Source organism: Cervus elaphus, chromosome 23 (genome assembly GCF_910594005.1).
Source record: "Cervus elaphus chromosome 23, mCerEla1.1, whole genome shotgun sequence".
Classification (NCBI taxonomy): Eukaryota; Metazoa; Chordata; class Mammalia; order Artiodactyla; family Cervidae; genus Cervus; species Cervus elaphus.
The window spans coordinates 43,156,776-43,178,235 of NC_057837.1; the positions used below are offsets into that span (position 1 = coordinate 43,156,776).

The following is a 21,460-nucleotide window of genomic DNA, read 5'->3' on the forward strand; positions in this document are numbered from 1 at the left end:
AACCTGGATACAACCTGCAAGGTTCCCCTGTCCGGAGGGGGTCTTATCCTTCTGTTGTCTGTGAGGCTGCGCCATGACAGGCAGCCTAGATTAGGAGCAGGCCTGGTTTTCCAGGGAGACATGATTATCAGGCCACCTGGAGCCAGCCAATCAATATGCGCCCAGTAAGGAAAAGGGAACCTATCAGGGGAAAGCTGAAAAGCTTGCGAAGGTTTGAGCCAATAAGATTACTTTGCAAACATGTAACCAATCCGCTTAAGCCAGCTACCAACTGCTTATGCACACCTTATAAATTGGGTAACAGGTCGGGCTCAGTGCTCTCTGACCCCGTACCACTGTGTTGGACGCGCGGCAGGAGCCCTGACTCGAGTCAACAATAAACTTCCCTTTTTTTGCAAGTTGCATTGTCTTGGAAGCCTTCTCTCTTCCCGCTCAGGGATTCGGACATCGGGCATAACATTTGGGGGCTCGTCCGGGATCCCTTGACCGGGGAAGGAGAACACTTTTGGGACAGAGGGGAAGGATAAATAATAGCACCGGTGCTCAGGCAGTTCAGGGAAGTCCAGTGTAAAATCCGAGGCCCTGCTGAGAAGCAGGGAGGTATCTGGCGCAGGAGAAAGCTTTCTATAAAGGGGGAACGGATTGGACGTTCCAGCCGGCGCAAGACCGAGGCCAGCGAGCGCGCTGGAAGGCTGCCGGCTCTGCGGGAGGGGGAGTTCCTCTCCTGATCCCAAATCTGGTGAACAGCGGACGCCATTCGGTAAGGTGAATCTGCTACCGGGAGGCAAGAGAATTCAGGGGGCTCAAAAACCCAGCGCTGTGTCGTCGGCCGACGTTTGTTTGTCCGTGTGTTTGTCTTCGGCTCTCCGTGTTTGTGTGTGTGCCAGCATTGTCTCTGGTCTCGTTCTCTTCCTTCTCCCCTTCTTCTCTGATCTGCCCTCAACTCCTTCCCTTTTCGGGAGTTTCAGTGAACAGGCGAACGGTTGCGGGGGCAATTGATGAGTCCCGGCCAGGGCTACACTCTGGCGGACTCTGAAGGCCCTACAATAAGTGAGCCTCAGTAACGGGAGCCCGATCGGGTGAAACTCTCCTTTAACATCCCTAACTGAGGACGTGGCCTAAAATTCTTTGTGTGGGCATGGGTCAGGCACTTAAAGGCCATTAGGGCGCCTGCCACTTGAAGACTCCCGTGAGAGGATAAGGGGGCCACGGAACGGGCTAGAAACCTCTAGGGTGCCCGCCCCCAGCAAGAAAACTTCCGTGCAACGACGCAGGCACATAAACAGTTCCAAAAGCATACCATAAGTCCAACCTCTTGGCCGCCACCACTCCCGGTAGGATTTTTTGGTGGTCGTTCTCAGTGACTTCTCTCTCTCTCTCCCCTACCATTTATTCTTTGATCATGGGTCAGGGGGAATCTACCCCACTTTCTCTCATGACTGACCATTTTTCGGATGTCAGGGCCAGGGCCCATAACTTGTCTTTACTAGTCAAGAAAAGTAAATTAATAAACTTTTGCTCTGCAGAGTGGCCCGCCTTCCGGGTTGGATGGCCTCCGGAAGGCACCTTTCAACCGTCCATCATACAGGCTGTGAAGGAGAAGATTATGGCTCCTGATCCCTGGGGCCATCTGGATCAGGTCCCCTATGTCATGGTCTGGCAAGAACTAGTGGAAAATCCGCCTAAGTGGTTAAAACCTTTCATTTACAAACTTCCTAGTTCTTCCAATTCACAGGTCCTGGTGATGGAGACCCCCCTGGAAGAAACCAGAAAGAAAGAGGACCCAAAACCAGTTCTTCAGGAATCATCTTATCCAAACCTGATAGATCTAGAAAAGGAGATAAGGCCTCCGCCATATGCACCACCCTTGCAATTCTCTCCGAGGAGAGAAGCTCCCACGGGTGAACAGAGAGGATTAAGAGGGCCAACGGGAACCGACCGTGAAGGGGGGCCAGCATTGGGGACCCGGGGGAGAACTAGGGGTGATAGGGGTGGACAAGACTCTGGGGACCCAGAGTTACCTTCATCTACTGTTCAGGCGCTCCCCTTCCGAGTGGGACCAGCTAACCCCAACGGAGAGCGAACCTATCAGTACTGGCCCTTTTCCACGAGCGACCTGTATAATTGGAAAACCCAGAACCCTCCTTTCTCAGAGAAACCCCAAGGCCTCATTGACCTCTTAGATTCCATTTTGTTCACTCACAACCCACCTGGGATGATTGTCAGCAGCTGTTGCAGGTGCTCTTCACCACAGAAGAACAGGAGCGAATTCTGGCAGAGGCGCGGAAACGGGTCCCGGGGGTCGATGGGAGACCAACCGCCCAGCCTCATCTCATGGACGAGGGGTTTCCTCTGTTGCGGCCTAACTGGGATTTTGAGCGAGTGGAAGGTAGGGAGCGTCTCCGAGTGTACCGCCAGACTCTAATGGCTGGCCTGCGGGCCGCAGCTAGAAAGCCGACAAATTTGGCGAAGGTAAATTTAGTAAGGCAAGAGCCCACTGAGAGCCCATCAGCCTTCCTAGAGAGGCTGATGGAAGCTTTCAGGCAATATACACCTATGGACCCCCAGGCTGAGGAGTCACGCGCTGCAGTTCTGTTAGCGTTTGTAAATCAGGCAGCCCCAGATATTAGGAGGAAATTACAAAAGATAGAGGTGTTGGGAGAACAGACAATACAAGATTTACTGAAAGCAGCTGAAAAGGTATTTAATAATAGAGAGACCCCAGAAGAAAGGGAGGAGCGAATTCGACGGGAGGAAAGGGAATTAGCTGAGAAGATCAGGAAGGAAGATAGGGAACATAGGGCGAAGGAAAACCGGAAGAACCAGAGGGAGCTAGCCCAGATTCTTTTTGCGGGTATGAAGGCCGGAACAGAAGTGAGGGAGCCTCGAGACCCCCAGATGGGAGAAAAAGAGAGACCAAAAAGGCAGGCCCTAAAGAAAGATCAGTGCGCTTACTGCAAAGAACGGGGGCACTGGAAAAACGAGTGCCCTAAGAGGGACCTGAAAAGAGGAACAACCCAGAGAGAGAGAATCTCCCCTGGAACTTGGGTTCTATATGCGGGGGAAGACAGTGACTAGGGGAGTCAAGACTCGGCACCCCTCCCCGAGTCCTGGGTAACCATACATGTGGAGGGGAAACCCGTTGGCTTCATGGTAGATACTGGCGCCCAACACTCTGTTTTAAACCAAAAACTGGGACCAACGTCTAAGAAAACCAGCTTGGTGCAGGGAGCCACGGGGACAAAAAGATACTGTTGGACCACAGCACGGAAAGTAAATCTGGGGACCCACCAGGTGTCCCATTCATTTTTGGTGATACCAGAATGCCCAGCCCCTCTACTTGGAAGAGACTTGTTGACTAAAGTTAATGCTCAGATCCATTTTGACACTGGGGGAATGTCAGTCACGGATGGACTTGGACAGCCGATACATGTCTTATCCCTAGCTTTAAGAGATGAATACAGACTTTTTGCGCCTAAGCCCTCAGAGGTTATAGCACCAGATGTACAACCGTGGGTCCATAAATACCCATTGGCCTGGGCAGAAACAGCAGGAATGGGACTGGCCAAACAGAGACATCCGGTCGTCATTGAGCTAAAGGCCGAGGCAATTCCTGTGAGGGTGAGACAGTACCCTATGAGCCAGGAAGCTCAGCGGGGGATCACTCCCCACATTCGACGGCTCATGGATGCCGGAATTCTCAAGCGGTGACAATCCCCTTGGAACACCCCCTTACTGCCGGTGAAGAAGCCAGGGGGGACAGATTACAGACCTGTCCAAGACCTGCGAGAAGTCAACAAACGGGTGAGTGACATACACCCTACTGTCCCTAACCCGTATACCCTCCTGAGCAGTTTACTGCCTGAGTACACTTGGTACACTGTGTTGGACTTGAAAGATGCTTTTTTCAGCCTACCCCTGGCGGCCCAGAGCCAGGAGATATTTGCCTTTGAGTGGACTGAGGGGGAAGGCCAACCGGTAGTACAATTAACTTGGACCCGCCTCCCACAGGGGTTCAAGAACTCCCCTACCTTGTTTAATGAGGCTTTGAGTGAGGACCTCTATGAATATCGGACTCACCACCCAGAGGTCATCCTGCTGCAATATGTGGATGACCTTATGTTGGCTGGAACCACAGAGGAGGCATGCAGCCGTGCCACCGGTGACCTCTTACAGACTCTAGGCACCTTGGGGTATCGCGCTAGCGCAAAGAAGGCGCAAATAGCCCGGCAAGAGGTCACCTATTTGGGGTATAAGATCAGGCAGGGGCAAAGGTGGCTAACTCAGGCCATGAAGGAAACAATATTGCAGATACCAGAGCCCAAGACCCCCCGCCAGGTGAGAGAGTTTCTGGGGACTGTTGGATATTGCAGACTGTGGATCATGGGGTTTGCTGAGAAGGCCCGGCCCTTGTATGAGGGAAGTAAAGAGACCCCAAACTGGACTTGGACTGAGCCAATGAAACAGGCTTTCCAGACACTCAGACGGGCCCTACTAGAAGCCCCAGCCCTTGCCCTCCCTAACCCAAATAAGCCATTCCAGCTGTTTGTAGATGAAAAGCAAGGAATGGGAAAGGGGGTCTTGACGCAACAGTGGGGACCATGGAAGCGGCCGGTGGCATACCTTTCAAAGCGATTAGACCCGGTGGCCGCTGGGTGGCCCCCTTGCCTTCGCATCATTGCAGCCACTGCCCTCCTCGTCCGCGACGCCGACAAGTTGACGTATGGACAGCAACTCTGGGTTTACACCCCGCACGCCATCGAAGGGGTTTTAAAGCAGCCGCCGGGTAAGTGGATCTCCAATGCCCTTTTGACACATTACCAGGCCTTGCTGCTTGATGCCCCACGGGTGCATTTTCAGACCCCTTGCTTCCTGAATCCAGCCACGCTCCTACCTAACCCAGAGAAAGACCGCCCTCTCCATGATTGCAGTGAGATACTGGCTGAGGCCCTGGCGGCTCGAAAAGACTTAACTGATGTACCGCTAAACAACAGTGAGCTAGTATGGTTCACCGATGGGAGCAGCTATGTAAAAGATGGACAAAGGAAGGCGGGAGCTGCCATAGTTGATGATTCAGGACAGACGATATGGGCTGAGACACTTCCCCCAAACACTTCTGTGCAAAAAGCAGAGTTGATTGCCCTAATACAGGCTCTGGAGCAAGCCAAAGGGAAGAGAGTCACCATTTTTACTGACAGCCGATGTCTCAGCCTGTAGATGGCAGCAACAACTTGGTACGGGCTGCCTGACAGTAAGCTCCATTATGGGTATAGGCACCTGCATAGGAGCTATCCCTGAGACTTATCAACACCTATGTAATCACACAGTCTCTATGACTAACCTCACTAATTCCACTCACCAGTGGATCATCCCACCAGAAAATGGGTGGTGGGCTTGCTCTGCCGGACTAACTCCGTCTGCCCATCAGGCAGCACTAAAAACCTCCCAAGATTTCTGTGTCCTAGTCCATCTAATCCCCCGGCTGAACTATTACTCAGAAGAAGGCCTGCAGCCAAAGTTAGAGACACCAGGTCAGTATAGGGTAAAAAGAGAACCCGTCACTGCCCTAACTTTAACTGTCCTGTTGGGATTGGGGGCTGTAGGAACTGGAAGTGGAATTGCAGCCTTAACGCTCCAAGATAAACAGTATAACCAGCTAAGGGCTGCAATAGATGAAGATATTGAACAACTCGAAAAATCCATTTCCCACCTCCAAGAATCCTTAAGTTCTCTGGCTGAGGTAGTGTTACAAAATAGAAGGGCTTTAGATCTGCTGTTCTTACAACAAGGGGGACTATGTGCAGCCCTAGGAGAAGAATGCTGTTTTTATATTGACCATTCAGGAGTAGTACAGAAACCTCTTCAAAAAGTTAGAGAAGGCCTAAGCAGGCGAAAACAAGAAAGAGAAAATGAACAATCATGGTTTGAGTCTTGGTTTCAACGCTCCCCCTGGCTGACCACCTTAGTTTCCACCCTCCTGGGTCCACTTATAGTACTGTTATTGGCACTAACGATTGGCCCTTGCATTTTAAACCGGTTAATGTCTTTTATTAAAGAAAGTCTAAATACCATTCAGGTTATGGTATTGAGGCAACAATATCAGATGGTAGCCCAGGATGAAGAGAAAGATTCCTCTACAGAAACAACAAGACAGGGGGGAATGTGAGGCTGCACCATGACAGACAGCCTAGATTAGGAGCAGGCCTGGTTTTCCAGGGTGACATGATTATCAGGCCACCTGGAGCCAGCCAATCAATATGTGCCCAGTAAGGAAAAGGGAACCTATCAGGGGAAAGCTGAAAAGCTTGTGAAGGTTTGAGCCAATAAGATTACTTTGCAAACATGTAACCAATCCGCTTAAGCCAGCTACCAACTGCTTATGCACACCTTATAAATTGGGTAACAGGTCGGGCTCAGTGCTCTCTGACCCCGTACCACTGTGTTGGACGCGCGGCAGGAGCCCTGACTCGAGTCAACAATAAACTTCCCTTTTTTTGCAAGTTGCATTGTCTTGGAAGCCTTCTCTCTTCCCGCTCAGGGATTCAGACATTGGGCATAACATTGTCGTTTCCATAGACACTAAACAGAGTTCAGAGTCCATTGGAGAGGTGGCCGAGCATGATCAGCATGAACAGGCCTAAGATGGAGTCCAGGCCCTATGAATTCCTTCTTCACCTTTACTCAAAATATGTATTTAAATTGGAATTATCGCTCAGTCGTGTCCGACTCGTAGCAACCCCAGGGACTGCAGCCTACCAGGCTCCTCCATCCATTGGATTTTCCAGGCAAGAGTACTGGAGTGGGTTGCCATTTCCTTCTCCAGGGAATCTTCCCGACCCAGGGATCAAACCTGGATCTCCCGCATTGTAGACAGACGCTTTACCGTCTGAGCCACCAGGGAAGTCCTTCTATTAGGCCAAATACTGTCAAATATTATACACATTGCACTTTAAATGCTAAATATGCACGATTCCTATGTCATAAGAACTTTAATGACCCGGATTCAATTCACTCATTCACCAGTTATTTTCTGAACACCTGTCATGTGCTCCTAATTATTCTGACCACTGAGGATAAACAGTGAACAACAACAACAACAAAAATTCTTGCCCTCACGGTTTATATGATAGTGAAGTTGGGGGTCTATTTCCTGAGTATGTAAAGATGCTCACTCCTTAAGAAAACACTGTGTCTGGGACTTCCATGGCCGTCTAGTTAAGACTCTATGCTTCCACTGCAGGGGATGCAGTTTCGATTCCTGGTCAGGGAACTGAGATCCCACGTGCCTCGAGGCATGGCCAAGGAAACAAAAGAGAAACACACTGTGTCATCCCATAGGCTTGGGTTATCTTCCCAAGATACCTTTTTTGTCTTTTGTCTTCTCAGCTTGCTGCAGCTCCTAAGTGATGATGCTGTGACAGGATCTTTGTGGCTCTAATGGACGTGCTGAACCCTAGCAACTGTCTGTAACAGGGACTTCATTAATTAAAGGATGATGTGGGATCTTTGTGTCATACACCTGGGACTAGTGCAATGGTATATGTCAATTACACCTCAACAAAAATAAATTTTAAAAAGAACGAAATGTCCCATAGCACACTTAGATTTGAGTCACATGTTTAGTTTTTCAAGTCTGATTCCATCTGTAATTCTTAGAGTTAGCTAGCTACACCATTTGATTAGATTTTGCTTTTCTTCGGCTCTTAATATCTATGAATGTCTTTTAGTTTAATACTACATACCTTAGAGCACATGTACCTCCCATTTCTTGGAATTATGTAAAGTATCTGATTGAATTCTGGGTATCACTTGGCTTTTGCTAATTATTTTGTTACAGCTTCCAAAATTGTTCTGCTATCAGGAAGCAGGAACCATTTTTGGTCTTTAGTATTTGTTTTTGGGGTTTCTTGTTGGGTAGAACATTTAGAGATCCTGTCTTCCAGGCACTGGTCTCTTTGGAGAAGGTTCACTTGGCATTTGAGCCTTGTTTTAAGTAAAAGTTTCTCAATCATTTCTGACTCTTTGCGACCCCATGAACTGTAGCCCCCCAGGCTCCTTTGTTAGTGGGATTCTCCAGGCAAGAATACAGGAGTGGGTTGCCATGCCCTTCTCCAGCAGATCTTGCCAACCCAGGGATCAAACTTGGGTCTCCTGCATTGTAGGCAGATTCTTTTACTGTCTGAGCCACCAGGGAAGCCCCCCCAAACCCTTTTTTATTTTAAAAAGAGAGCTTAAAACAGTTTTTTCAAGGGAACTCAAGCCGGCACAGTTCTCCCCAACTCCCCTGCTCCCATCAATGATTTTACAAAGTGAAATCAAGAGAATCTTGGTTTTACAAGGTGAATTCAGGGGTGGTAGAAGGCAATGGTAGTGGCCCCTGGGTGTGGCAGTCTCCTCCACGGTTTTTTTATTTTATTTTATTTTGATGTGAACCATTTTTGAAGTCTTTATTGGATCTGTTGTTACAATATTGCTTCTGTTTTATGCTTCAGGGATTTTTTGGCTGCAAGGTGTGTGATTCTGGCACTTGCAATGATCTGTGTCTTTTTTTTTTTTTTAATCACCCTCTTGATTGGAGCTTTGTGATGCAGGAACCATGATTTAAAATAAAGCAAAATATGAGAACCGATGTTATAGCACAGAAAACTCTACTCAGTGGACTGTGATGACCTAAAAGGGAAGGAAATCCAAGGAAGAGGGGAGATATGTACACACATGGCTGACTCACTTTGCCATGCAGCAGAAACTGACACAGCATCGTAAAGCAACTATTCTCCAATACAAAAAAAAAAAAAAAAAAGCGAAACAAAACTTTTTAAAGCCACTTATCTAAGTCCACTAGAGGCTGCTGTCTTCAAGGCTTTGCTCACCTAGCCAAAGACCCTAAGAGGAGATAGCTGTGAAGTTGGGTGTGCTTGCAGATACCAACCCCAACTTGGAAGTTCTCCTGGTGTTTTTGGTTGTTCAGGGAAATGTCACACCTGCTTGGGTTTTCTTTAACCAAGCTAATCCCCCCCATTTCCTGTCCTTTGCACCTCTGGTGTGAGCAGAATGCCGAAAGCACTGTTAGAACAAAAATAAATGTTAAATATACTTGTGAGAATTCTGTGAGGTCACGTTCCTAAAGAGGGTTCCTGGCACACCAGCACTGAGGGAAGTTAAAGGATTTGCTCAGAGACACAGAAGAGGAGGAACCCAGACTCATGTAGGTATTCTGAGTCTCGGCAGGATTCTTTCTGCTGTGCCATGAGGGTCCCTCCCACCCCTCCCCCACACCCCGCGCCACCCCGCACCCTGACCCAGGATAGAAAAAACAGTTGCATTTCAGCTTTTTGAGCATTGGTTCTGTTAAGAGATGGGGTATTTTTCATTTCCAAGTTAGCTTACCATTTAAAAAACTGCACAATTTTGCTTTTTTCCAATAATGTCCACCAGAATCAGGGTTGTTGAGTTAAAGGTAAAGTGAATTTGTGATTTTGATATGGATGGATTTTCCAAACTGCCTCTCAGAATTCACATTCCCACCAACCATCAGTGAAGGAAGGAGGTTTTTGCACCTTGTCAGTCACAGTGTGAGCCTATTGTCAATCAGATTTTGACAAATTCTGTAAGAGTGCCGTTTTGCTTTTTTTTTTAGCAGTGAAGTTTAGCATCTGTTTGTACATTTAAGGATCACTTGTGTTTGTGTGTGTGTGTGTGTGTGTGTGTGTGATATGTGTTCCTGCTTATTTTTTTGAAGGAGATTGTTCTTTTCAGTTGTTATTTTGTGTGCGTGTTTGTGTGTGTTAAGTCGCTCCAGTCATGTCCGACTCTGTGCAACCCTATAACTGTAGCCCGCCAGGCTCCTCTCTCCATGGGATTCTCCAGGCAAGAACAGTGGAGTGGGTTGCTGTGCCCTCCTCCAGGGGATCTTCCCAACCCAGGGATCGAATGTCTCCTGCAATGGCAGGCAGGTTCTTTACCAGTAGTGCCACCTGGGAAGTTATTAGCTCTTTATATATTTGATCAGTAAGATACTTGTCTTTTGCCTGTGTGGCAAACATTTTTCCAATTTGTTGTCTGTTTGTCTCTTGACTTTGTGTCTGATGGTGGTGGTGTGTGTTTATGAGGTTTATTTCATAAACCTTGTGTGTATTCATGACTTGTCACCATGCAGAAAGCTCTGCTGCCAGAGGTCATCAAGGTGTTTTGCTGATGTCTATTTTTAGTGAACTGCTTCTCATATTAAGCCTTCTCATCTTGCTCTGAATTCCTTGTATTTTTTACACTAATTGCGATCACCTTGCAGTTCATCACTTATATACTCCCTGGAGAAATTGCTTCTTTTCACATTTTGTTTTTGTCTGTTCACTTAAGACTGTTGACTCATGGACAGCAAGGGCCTCATGCCTCCCACCTCAGTATCCCTCACCAGGCCCAGCACAGGGCTGGACAGTGACCTTTGGTTCAAGAAGCACCTATGGCAGACTTAGTGGCCCAGGCCCTAGCAAGCCAGGGAGGAGCTGGGGGTGTCTCCTGTTCTACCCAGGGGCCCACTCTGTAGCAGACCCCAGGCTGTGCCTCTGGTGGGACCTGGCCACACAGCCAGCTTCAGATCCAGTGATGGCCAACAGGGTCCTGCCAACTTGGCCTTTCCCAAGCTCTTCATGCCTCCCAAGACCTCCAGGGACCATTCTCCTCCTGGGAGGGTCAGGAATGGACTCACCTGTACCCTGTCTCACTAGCTGCCCCTTTCCAAGCTCGGAGGCCTGAAGGCAGCCGACTGAAGGAAGAGGAATTGAAACCAGCCAGGGGTTCAAGAAGCCATGGGTTTTAATGTGGGTCAGAGGGGAGAGAGGGTCTGGGGGCGGGGTGCTCAGCGCCCTTGCCTTCCGGCTTGGGCTGGTGTTGGTGTGGGGAGGGGAGGGCCTCCCTGTACCCTTCTTCTTGGGGTCAGAGAGTGGAGTGGAGGGCAGGAGGGCGTGACCTTTGCCGCTCCTTGTGGGGAAGGAGAGAGGAGACGTGTAGGGTAGACCTCAGTGTCTCAGTATCAGTACCGTGGCCTCCGTCTGTGGATCTGGGACAACGGCGCTGGTGTGTGTAGGTATAGAGGGCTGGGGCGCCCGGCCGGAGGCGGGAAGGCGCAGAAGGGTGGAGAGCCTGGAAACCAGGGCCGATCCCTCCGATACAAACCGGCGGGACGGGCCAACACCCCTTGTCCCCCCCAACCTCCGTCCTCATCCCAGGGGGTCCCCAGCCTCCTCCTCTACTTCTTCCGCCCGATCTGGGCCATGAGGTGGGCATTGGCGGCGGCCTTGGCTCGCAGGTTCTTGGCCTTGGCGATGTTGAAGAGGATGTTCATGATGTTAGTGGGGACGTCCAGGGACAGAGTGACCTTTGTGCGCCGGTCACTCTTGGCCTTGTCCTGGGATGGCCGCCCCTGGAACTGTGCCTGGGACGGGTACTTGTACCGGGGGCTGCCAGCCCCACCACCACCGCCGCCACCCTCGGAGCCAGGGAAGGTCCTTTTCTCTGTGTCCTCCTCCTCCTGCCCCTCCTGGTCCTCTAGGTCTCCGCGGGGCAGGGCGGGGAAGGTCCGCTTGATCAGCAGCGAGGTGTCCTTCCGCTGGCTCTTCTCGGCCTCGCGCAGGGCTGTGTGGAGGCAGCTGAGGCTGGACCCGGCTTTGGAGGACCTCTGGGAGAGGCCCGCCTGGGGGGCCCCGAGGAGCAGCAGCAAGACCAGCAGGAAGGGGGCCGGCACGAGCATCTCTCCCTGCTGCGGAAAAGAGCAATACGTGTCAGAGGGTCTTAGGGCTCAGGGGGAGATGGGGCAGATCCACCAGGCTTTGTGCACGTTCAGCTTTGCCGGGTTTTGAAAGCGTGTTCTCTGGACCTGCAGGCCGCGTCTCATGGAAATTTGTTAGCAATGCAAAGAATTCTCGGGTCTTACTTCAGAGCTGGTCAGTCAAAAGCTCTGGGGCCAGCAATCTGCGTGTTAACAAGCCTGTTGATGACGGATCGTTGCCAAATGTAGGAATGGTCCAGATGTAGGAACTAGCTAACTAGCACATGGAAAGCAACACAGGCTCTGGAGTTAGATAGAGGTAGGTTCAAATTCCAACTGGGTCCTTGTTTGCCTGCGGGTGGTGGGCAGATTAGTTAACCTCTGAGAACGTCAATTTCCTCATCTGATAATAATAATGGTAATAATAATAATAATGGGGGATAATAGGTACTACTTCATAAAGGTTAAATTAAAATGGAAAAGCTCCCTGTCTAACCAAATACTTAATGAAGCATGTTGATTCATGACTGTTTACATGTAATAATCCCCAGGTGCTATTAGGATAAGATTCAGTACACAGGTGGCCATCTCAGAAGTGATCTCTCTGTATCTGTAAATGTACTATACATTATATAACTAATGAATGTAAATCATATGAATATAAATATAGATGTGTAGTATGCCAGGTAACTTGATCCTGCAGACCATTATCTTTGTTGTGTTGCGTTTCTGGCTTTTCTTTTTTGTCTGTTTGCCCCACTCTTACCCAGGTAGGCATATCGTGCCTTGAACTCTAAGTCAGCGGTTCTCACGCTTCAGAGTGTTCAGAATCACGTGAATGGACTGTTCAAACACCAGCTGCTGGGCCACATCCCCAGCATTTCTGAATCAGCAGATTTGGGGCAAGGCCTGAGAATCTGCATCCCTAACACATCCCTAAAGGATGCTGATGCTGTGGGTTCATGGACCACACTTTGCGAACCACTTTCTCAGCATTCCCATCCATCTCCGAGGTCCTTAGAACTGTGTGCCCAGTTCCTGGAGAACATTTTACAGGGCTCTGTTGACTGCAAAAGAATGGACTTATCCTTTCTTTGATATTGTGCTCAATACCCAGACTTCGGGTTTCCTCATTCACTGAGGCTGTCCTTAGTTGTTTTGCATAAACATCCATGAATTGTGGCTTTAGCTGCCTTATGCCTTGAAGGCATCTTAAAGCTTGGGAGCATTCTCAAAGGGCTTGTTAAGCCTGAAAAGATTTAAAAAACCAAAAACGAATGCACAGAGAAAGGGTTAATAATGGGACAGGGATGGGGTGGGAGGGGATCTGTCTCTCTCTGTCATTGTCACTCTCTCCCTTGGTCCCCTGCTCTTTTCATAGGTCAGGCTTGGCCCTACCCCCCACTAATTGGCTCAGTGACTAAATGCCCCAGGTCCTTGTGTTCCCATTTGTGAGATTAGGGGATTGAACTCCAGGCTCTCCTCTCTCTTTCTCCTTTTCTCCCTCTCTCTCCAGTTTAGCTTTGTTTAGCATTTGCATAAAACCATGGGAGATTGTGGGGCTTTCCAGGTGGCACTAGTGGTAAAGAATCTGCCTGGCAATGCAGGAGACATGGGTTCAATCCCAAGCGGGGGAAGATCTCCTGGAGAAGGACATGGCAGCCCACTCTAGTATTCATGCCTGGAGAATCCCATGGACAGAGAAGCCTGGCGGGCTATAGTCCATAGGGTCACAAGGGGTTGGACATGACTGAAGTGACTTAGCACTCACCCCTGCATGGGAGGATGTTTGTAGGTTATGTGCAAACAATACATTATTTTATATAAGGGACTTGAGCAGCTGGGGATCTGTGACGGTCCTGGAGCCAATACCAGGAACAGAGAGGACTGTCAAAGAAAAGAAACGTCCTTTCCTCCTTACTCAGGTCTGATTCCTAAGCAAGTTTCTCCTCTTAAATTCTTTGGATTCCTTTGCCCTTACCACAGTGCAAGAGTACAAAGGTTTAAGATTTCCCCGCTACCTGCTCTGAAAACACATGGTCCCCATCTAGTTAGATTTACAGGGAAAAGTTCTTCATCTTCATTTTTTTCAGTTGGGTACCTGACACTCAGCCATTCTTTGAGGGTTATTAGGATAGTGCTTCTCTGGAGATGGACACTTGCTTCTGAGAGCTGTGACAGTCACGTCACGCCCAGAATGACAGGCATTGAGGGACTCATCTGGTCTAAAATTCAAAGCACCTGTGAGAGAGAGTGTCCCCGAAGGAAAAAAGTGAAGCTAGAGGCAAATGCAGGACACCACGGGCTTTGCCCAGAGGCAGCCCCATTCTCCAGCATCGAGGAAGGCAGAGATAGTTCGCAGTCTGCAAACACGGGTAAGACGTTGAATTAAAAAAACAATTTATAAAACAGTCACTGCTGAACCCAGGGACCCTTTAAGCATTTTGAATGGTATTATAGTAATGAGCTGCAGACTCATGGAAGCATTTATGTGTCACACACACACTTCTTAGCAATTCACACTTGAGCGAGCAGAGGGGGTTCATTCATGAAAGGCCTTTCCCCCCAAGAGGGAGAAAAGCCAGGAGAAAGTTGACAAGATCTAGACAACACTTGTTACTGGCAGCTTTTGTGTTGCTTTTCTGACTCCATTCATCCTCAGAAGTGGGATGCTGGCTAGATTGCTGTGTTACAGGAGAACCCTGCAGACAGGATTTCTCAGAACACTTGGACATCAAATGGAGACATCAAACATCCATCTTCATGGCCTCTCCCTTTCAAGGCGGGGGGCACCTAATTATTACAGACATCTGTTCCCTTCCTCCAGTGTCCCCAGTGGCCAGGGGGAAAGGACTCCAGGCTATGAGGGCAGAGGACCTGGGCTGCAAGCCTCCCTCACCTTCAAATGCCTTCCATCAGTCACTTAACCTCTCAGTCACCACATCTTAAAAAGCAAACGTTACCTGCCTCGCAGGTGTATGGAGAGAACGAAAGGAGATGCCTTGGCAACCAGGAAATGCAAGTATCTTCCCGGTCGGTCAGGCAGCGGGGAATGGTACCCCGGTTTCCACCCCCATCTTCCCCATCCACCCCATCTGGAAACATGATTTTCATGTTCACAGCTGGACTCTGTTCAGAAAAACACATTTGTGAGAATCCATCCTGCTTCCGATCTATTACCTTTTGCAAAGCAGGCCTGTCTACTAATGGGGGGAGGATGCTCTTGCCCCCCTGAGAAACTTCCCCCTGATCCCTTTGGGGCTGCCTTCTCCCCATTTAAAACACAGACCTTGACTGTTCAGCACAGTGCCCCCAGGGGTGCTTGCAACTCTTATCACTCACCCCATCCAGTCCCCAGCATCTCCTGCATAATTAAGGGCAAATCAAGTTATCCTTCGTAGGGAAGTCCCCAACCAGAGCCTTACCTGTGAGCAGATGTCCCTCTGAAGTGCAAATGCTCAGTGAGGCAGGCCGGAAGCTTCAGAACCGAGAGGTCTGCCCCGGGAACATCCCCCCGAACTTCTGTCTTCTCTGGGGTCGCTGGCTCCTTTTCTTGAATTATTTGTAAGTGGGCCGTGATCTTTCCTCTCTATGGAAACCACTCCACTCCCTCGTGTGTGTGCATATACATAAAAGTGACAGATCACGGGGTGGATCATAAATCCAGACGCCGTGTCTACCCTGGGATGTGATCCCGTTTAAAATACAACCCAAGCAGCTGTGCACGTCACGGAGACGACAAGCTGTCAGCATCTCTGACCGCTCCTACCCACCTTCTCTCCCAGACCTCCCATCACCGCCCCCACCCCCACCTGCCCTTCCTGCCCTAGCAACTGGCTTCATTGATAAAAAGAAAAAAAACATACTCTGTTGAACTGAGAAGCAGTTTCTTTGAAGAGTTTCATTACTCATCTTCGTTCTTACTAACTTCAGCCTCTCTACCCTTCTTTCTGGAGCCAACACCTACTTGAAAGTAGAGAGGAAAGTTCGTATGCTGTACTGTGATTTGTTTTTTTTTTTTTTAATTTCTTTGGCATCACTGACTCAATGGACAAGAGTCTGAGCAAACTCTGGGAGGTTATGAAAGACAGGGAAGCCTGGCGTGCTGCAGTCAATGGGGTCAAAAAAGAGTCAGACACCACCTAGCTACTGAGCAATGACAACATTTATGGTAGCTCAGACGTTACGTGTCTGCCTGCAATGTGGGAGACCTGGGTTTGATCCCTGGGTTGGGAAGATCCCCTGGAGAAGGAAATGGCAACCCACTCCAGTGTTCTTGCCGGGAGAATCCCATGGACGGAGGAGCCTGGTGGGCTACAGTCCACAGGGTCGCAAAGAGTCGGACACAACTGAGTGACTTCACTGTATTTATTATTATTTTGGCTGTTCTGGGTCTTCATGGCAGCATGCAGGTTTCTCTAGTTGTGGCACATGGGCTCAGGAGCTGCAGTGTGTGGGCTTAGGCACAGTTTTCATTTTCACCAAGACCTTTATTGAACAGCCTAGCTACATTCCAAATGAACTTTTTGGCCAGCTCAATGCAAATGACCCCTTTAATAATTTGACTATAAACCCTTTCAAGCCAAATAACACTTTTTGTCTTACAGTCTGCTTTGCCGGATATTGAAACAGCTATTCCAGTTTTCCTTTGGTTGACATTTGCTTGGAGCATTTTTTCCAGTTTTTTTGTGTCAAAGTTCTTTTGTAAAGGGTATATACTGAAATTAAAAAAAATCTAATCAACCATCTCTGTATTAACAAGGCCTTAATACAGGTCTCTGTATTAATTTGTACTAATAGTGATCACTGACGTGACACATTTGTGCAAATAATGATTACTGATGTTTTTGGATTATTTTCTGCTATTTCATGTTGTAAAACACTTCCTATTTGGTCTGCTTTCCCCCTCTGTTTCTGTTTATTTCTGTTTTTCCTTGTCTGTGTTCTTCTAGATTGATTAAATTTTCATTTCATTTTCCCCACTATTAGTTTGTATATAAACATTTAAAGCTACAATTGGGGCTTCCCTGGTGGCTCAGTGGTAAAGAACAATCTTGCCAATGCAGGAGCTGCAGGAGACTCTGGTTTGATCCCTGGGTTAGGAAGATCCCCTGGAGGAGGAAATGGCAGCTCTTTCCAGTATTCTTTCCTGGAGAATCCCAAGGACAGAGGAGTCTGGTGGGCTACAGTCCATGGGGTCGTACAGAGTTGGACATCACTGAGCAAGTGAGCATGCAAAAACTACAGTTCTTGTTCTGGGCACTGATTCACTACACCTCACGCATGAACAGAGCCCCCTGTAACCTGGTGAAATTTCTCTGGTCTGTGGGGTAAGGGGAGACCCTTGCCTTGACTCCTGTTTCTTCCAACAGGCAGGACTGATTTAGTTATTAGTAACTGAACTTCTATAATAACAGCACACCCATGATCCTGCATTCACGTCCAGTCCTTTCTGATATGGGTTCTCCAGTGCTGTCTCCTATCCACCTATCAGGAATCAGTCTCGTTGGACTTTGCATCCCCCTTGGAACCAGCAGCGGTGGGAACAGGTGGGGACAGTTCCAGCCTGTCTCTGTGTCCAGGTGCCGTGGTGAATTACAGACATTTTATGATCCTCTCTGATGGACTTTTAGTGGCTGATGATTCCTAGAGCAAAGCTCCTGGGAGCCACAGGCTAAAGGCAGCTGCCTCCCTCAGGGCCTCGTGAAACAGCATCAGAGCTTTCTGTCTGGGACTTACTTCCTGATGGTCCAGTGGTTAAAACTCCATGCTGCCCCTGCAGGGAGTGTGGGTTTGATCCCTGGTCAGTGAACTAAGATCCCTCATGTTGCGTGGCCAAGTAAATAAATAGTAAAGTAATAACCTTAAAAAAAAAAAAAGCTTTCTGTCTCCCTCCAGGGGAAGGGGAGGATGTTGCCTTCTTGGGTAAACTTGCATACTGCCCCATAGCCAATTTTCCACACGTGGGCATAATTACAAGTGCCCTGTTTACAGGGCACTACAATGACCTGTAGACAAGGGGATCAACACCAACAGATACACTTAGGGGACATGTTTTCTCTAGTGACAAGGGAATTGGAAACTCTTCTGAACATCTTACAAAGCAGTGGACTGGGCAGCGTGCTCCTAGATGGGGCCAGGACGGCAAGCTCACTTGTGGTTCTGCTCATGGGCAGAGTCAGTAGTAATGGTAACCAAGCAGCCCACGTTCTTCCAAGGGTAATACATGCACTTTGCCACCCCCACCCCTGAACATGTTTCGGAATCTCTTATCTACGTGTTGTTCAGTTGCTCGGTAATGTCCGACTCTTTGCAGCCCTGTGGACTGTAGCCCACCAGGCTTCTCGGTCCATGGAATTTTCCAGGCAGGAATACTGGATTGAGTTGCCATGGCCTCCTCCAGGAGATTTTCCTGACCCAGGGATTGAACCCACATCTCTTATGTCTCCTGTATTGCTGGCAGATTCTTTACCACTGAGCCATCGAGGGGAAGCCTGATACATAGGACACTATGTTATTATTCAGTTCAGTTCAGTCTTTCAGTCATGTCTGACTCTTTGCGACCCCATAGACTGCAGCATGCCAGGCTTCCCTGTCCATCACCAGCTCCTGGAGCTTGCTCAAACTCATGTCCATTGAGTTCGTGATGCTCTGTCATCCCCTTCTCCTGCTGCCTTCAATCTTTCCCAGCATCGGGGTCTTTTCTAATGAGTCAACTCTTCTCATCAGGTGGCCAAAGTATGCCTGCATGCCTGCCAGCTAATCAGGGACTATGCTTAATCAGTTCACCAATCAATCAATCAGAAATAAACCAGCATGTTCCTATATACTGTGAATTATAATCTGTTTCCCTTGGCAAGTCTAGGCTTTGAAACTGGCTGTGGTCCACTCCTGCCTGTGTCCGTTTGTCTGTAAGCAGCTTGAGACTGAAGTCTATGCCAGGAGAAGCATCACGAACACAGCATCTGCTATATAGTAGAGACTCAACAAGTGAGGTTGATTCTTCTTATTCAGTAGCTCTGTGTATATGCATATACAATTGCAACCCATCACATATACCCAAACAGATAATATGTATTTAAAAAAATGTATTTGGCTGCAGTGAGTCTTAGCTGTGGCATGTGGGATCTAGTTCCCTGACCAGGGATCGAACCTGGGCCCCCTGCATTGGGAGCATGGAGTCTTAGCCACTGGACCAGCAGGGAAGTCCCAACAGACATTCTTTAGTATTTTAAATGCTTTTGTTTACGTGAACTCTTCCAGAATCACAGAATGCTGGCCTAAAAGAGAGTTCATGCTCTTGTTCAGTCACTTAGCTGGGGTCACACACGGGTGAGCCTTGGTTCTCAGGCCTCCAACATCCTCAAGGATGATCTCTTTTGCAAAGCTGGATGAGCCTGCATCTCCAGCTACAAGGAGAGAACAGAACTTGGCCTTGAGAGTGAGGGATTGTTGTAGACAAGGAGCCCCATAATTGAAGATAATAGTATTGAAATGAAATTAAAAAGAGAGATTATTAGAGGTTTATTCAAAAAGACAAATTACAGGGACTCAGATTGCACTGAGATTTCATTTCATCTCTAATAATCAAGAGAGGGTGAAGGATAAGTGTGCAGGTCTCTGCAGAGCGAGGCTGGGTTAGAAGACAGTGATGTCATCACTATAGTTGGCTTTTGAGAGTATAAAATTCTACAGTTCCCATTATAGAGGCAGAAGGAGCAATTCAAATTTCAGGGAGTACACTCGTGCGTATACAGGTGTACAAGACAGAGACAGTAGGGGGAGAGTAAAAAGCAGACAATTCTACAATTTTGGCCAGTAATTGTCATGAGGTTAGGGAGGAGAGCTGCTACAAACAGGAAAAGCAGGTTCATCCCATGATGCTGGATCATTGGCCACATGGGCAGAGACCTCCACTACTGACTCCACCTCCAACCTTTCTTGTTTTGCTCTATAAGCCAGAAAAGAAACACCACTTTGCCAAGTCTGCCTCCACCCAATGATGCCCTGGCTTCCTTAACTCCAAGAAAAGAGAGGGAACATGAGTAGGATGAAAGACTGATGTCTTGGTAAAGCTTTCCCTCTTTATTCTACTATTGTAGAAATGTTTAATAAATTCAATCATAGCTCCATGGGATGAATTAGGAGATTGGGATTGACATATATATATATATATATATATACACTATTGACACCATGTATAAAACAGATAACCAATGAGAGCCTTCTGTATAGCACAGGGAACTTTCCTCAATGCCCTGTGGTGACCTAAATGGGAAGGAAATCCAAAAAAGAGGGGTATATGTATACACATAGCTGATTCACTTTGCTGCACAGCAGAAACTAAAAGCTCCAATACTTTGGCCCCGCCTGGTGTGAAGAGTCAACTCATTGGAAAAGATCCTGATTCTGGGAAAGATTGAAGGCAAAAGGAGTAGGGGGCGGCAGAGGATGAAATGGCTGGATAGCATCATCGACTCAATGGACATGAATTTGAGCAAACTCTGGGAGATAGTGGAGGGCAGAGGAGCCTGGAGAGCTGCAGTCCATGGGGTCACAAAGAGTTGGACACAATGTAGTGACTGAACAACAACAACAGCAGCAGCAGAATCTAACACAGCCTTGTAAATCAACTATACTTCAATAAAAAAGCCATCTCTCCAAGTCAGGTTTATTGTAGACCTACTAAGGACGAGAAACACAAGTGCTAAATATTTAACACTAAGGACTATAGTAAGTACTAAGAACTATGAAGCCAGCTGCTCAAAGTGTAGTCCATGGACCTTCAACCTCAGCATCCCTGGGAGCTTTTAGAGATGCAGAATCTCAGCTCTCACCTCAGACCTAATGAATCTAACTCTTCCTTTTAATGAGAGCCTCAGGTGAGAAGAATAGCCTTTGGAAGCACTAACCAAAGGCTATATCGCAGGAGTATGTTTGTAGACAAGTTTGAGGAATCAGGTAGTTAAATGGGAAGAAAGCCTCACAAGAAGATTAGAAATGATAAGCTTTTAATTTGTTTTTAAAATAATTCTCTTTGTTTTTGGCTGTGCTGGAACTTTGTTGCCGCTTAGGCTTTTCCTCTAGTTGCGGTGAGTGGGGGCTCCGCTGTAGTTGTGGGGTGTGGGCTTCGCATTGTGGTGAGTCTCAGGGCAGAGCTCCAGGTGCAGGGGTTTCAGTTGTTGTGGTCGTGGGCTCAGTAGTTGCGGCTCCCGGGCTCTAGGGCGCAGACTCAGTAGTTGTGGGGCACGGGCTTAGCTGCTCCTGGGTGGCTATGTGGGATCTTCCTGGACCAGAAATCAAACCTGGGTTTCCTGCACTGGCAGGCAGATTCTTTACCACTGAGCCACTGTGATCAGCTTTTTAATCCTTTGTGGAACGCAGCTTGACTATCCCCCAGTGAAAGCCCAGTGTTACTTTGGTCCTATTAGGGCCTGTAACTTTGGGAAGGACACCTTTTCACTGTGGTGAGGGGCCAAATGTGGATGAAATTAAAAGTATTGTTCAGTAAGACACACCCAGAAATAGCTTGTTGGGCCTTGGAGGCGGTGTGGACCGCAAGTCCCACGTCATCAGACCAAGGCCTGAGAAACTGAACTCGTAACCTGAGAAAACATGGGTGCATGAATTTGTTGCCATAGCATAGGTGTTACTTTGTATTCTGCCCCTTCTCCCTCTCTCCCTGCATTTGTGAAC

At 48.2% G+C, this 21,460-nt stretch overlaps 1 protein-coding gene across 2 annotated transcripts; it reads right to left on the reverse strand.

Moving 5' to 3' along the window:
* Positions 1 to 10,794: 10,794 nt before the first annotated feature.
* Positions 10,795 to 15,471, reverse strand: UCN3 (urocortin 3). Of its 2 annotated transcripts, none has more exons than XM_043884879.1 (2): positions 15,190 to 15,471; positions 10,795 to 11,752 (listed from the first exon to the last, which is right to left on the reverse strand). In XM_043884879.1, exon 2 carries the CDS (start codon positions 11,744 to 11,746, stop codon positions 11,246 to 11,248), a length of 501 nt encoding a protein of 166 aa, XP_043740814.1. In that variant the 5' UTR covers positions 11,747 to 11,752; positions 15,190 to 15,471; the 3' UTR covers positions 10,795 to 11,245. The 2 variants fall into 2 exon arrangements, with proteins under 2 accessions (XP_043740814.1, XP_043740813.1); XM_043884878.1 differs by having other exon boundaries at positions 10,890 to 11,755; positions 15,190 to 15,305.
* Positions 15,472 to 21,460: the final 5,989 nt, after the last annotated feature.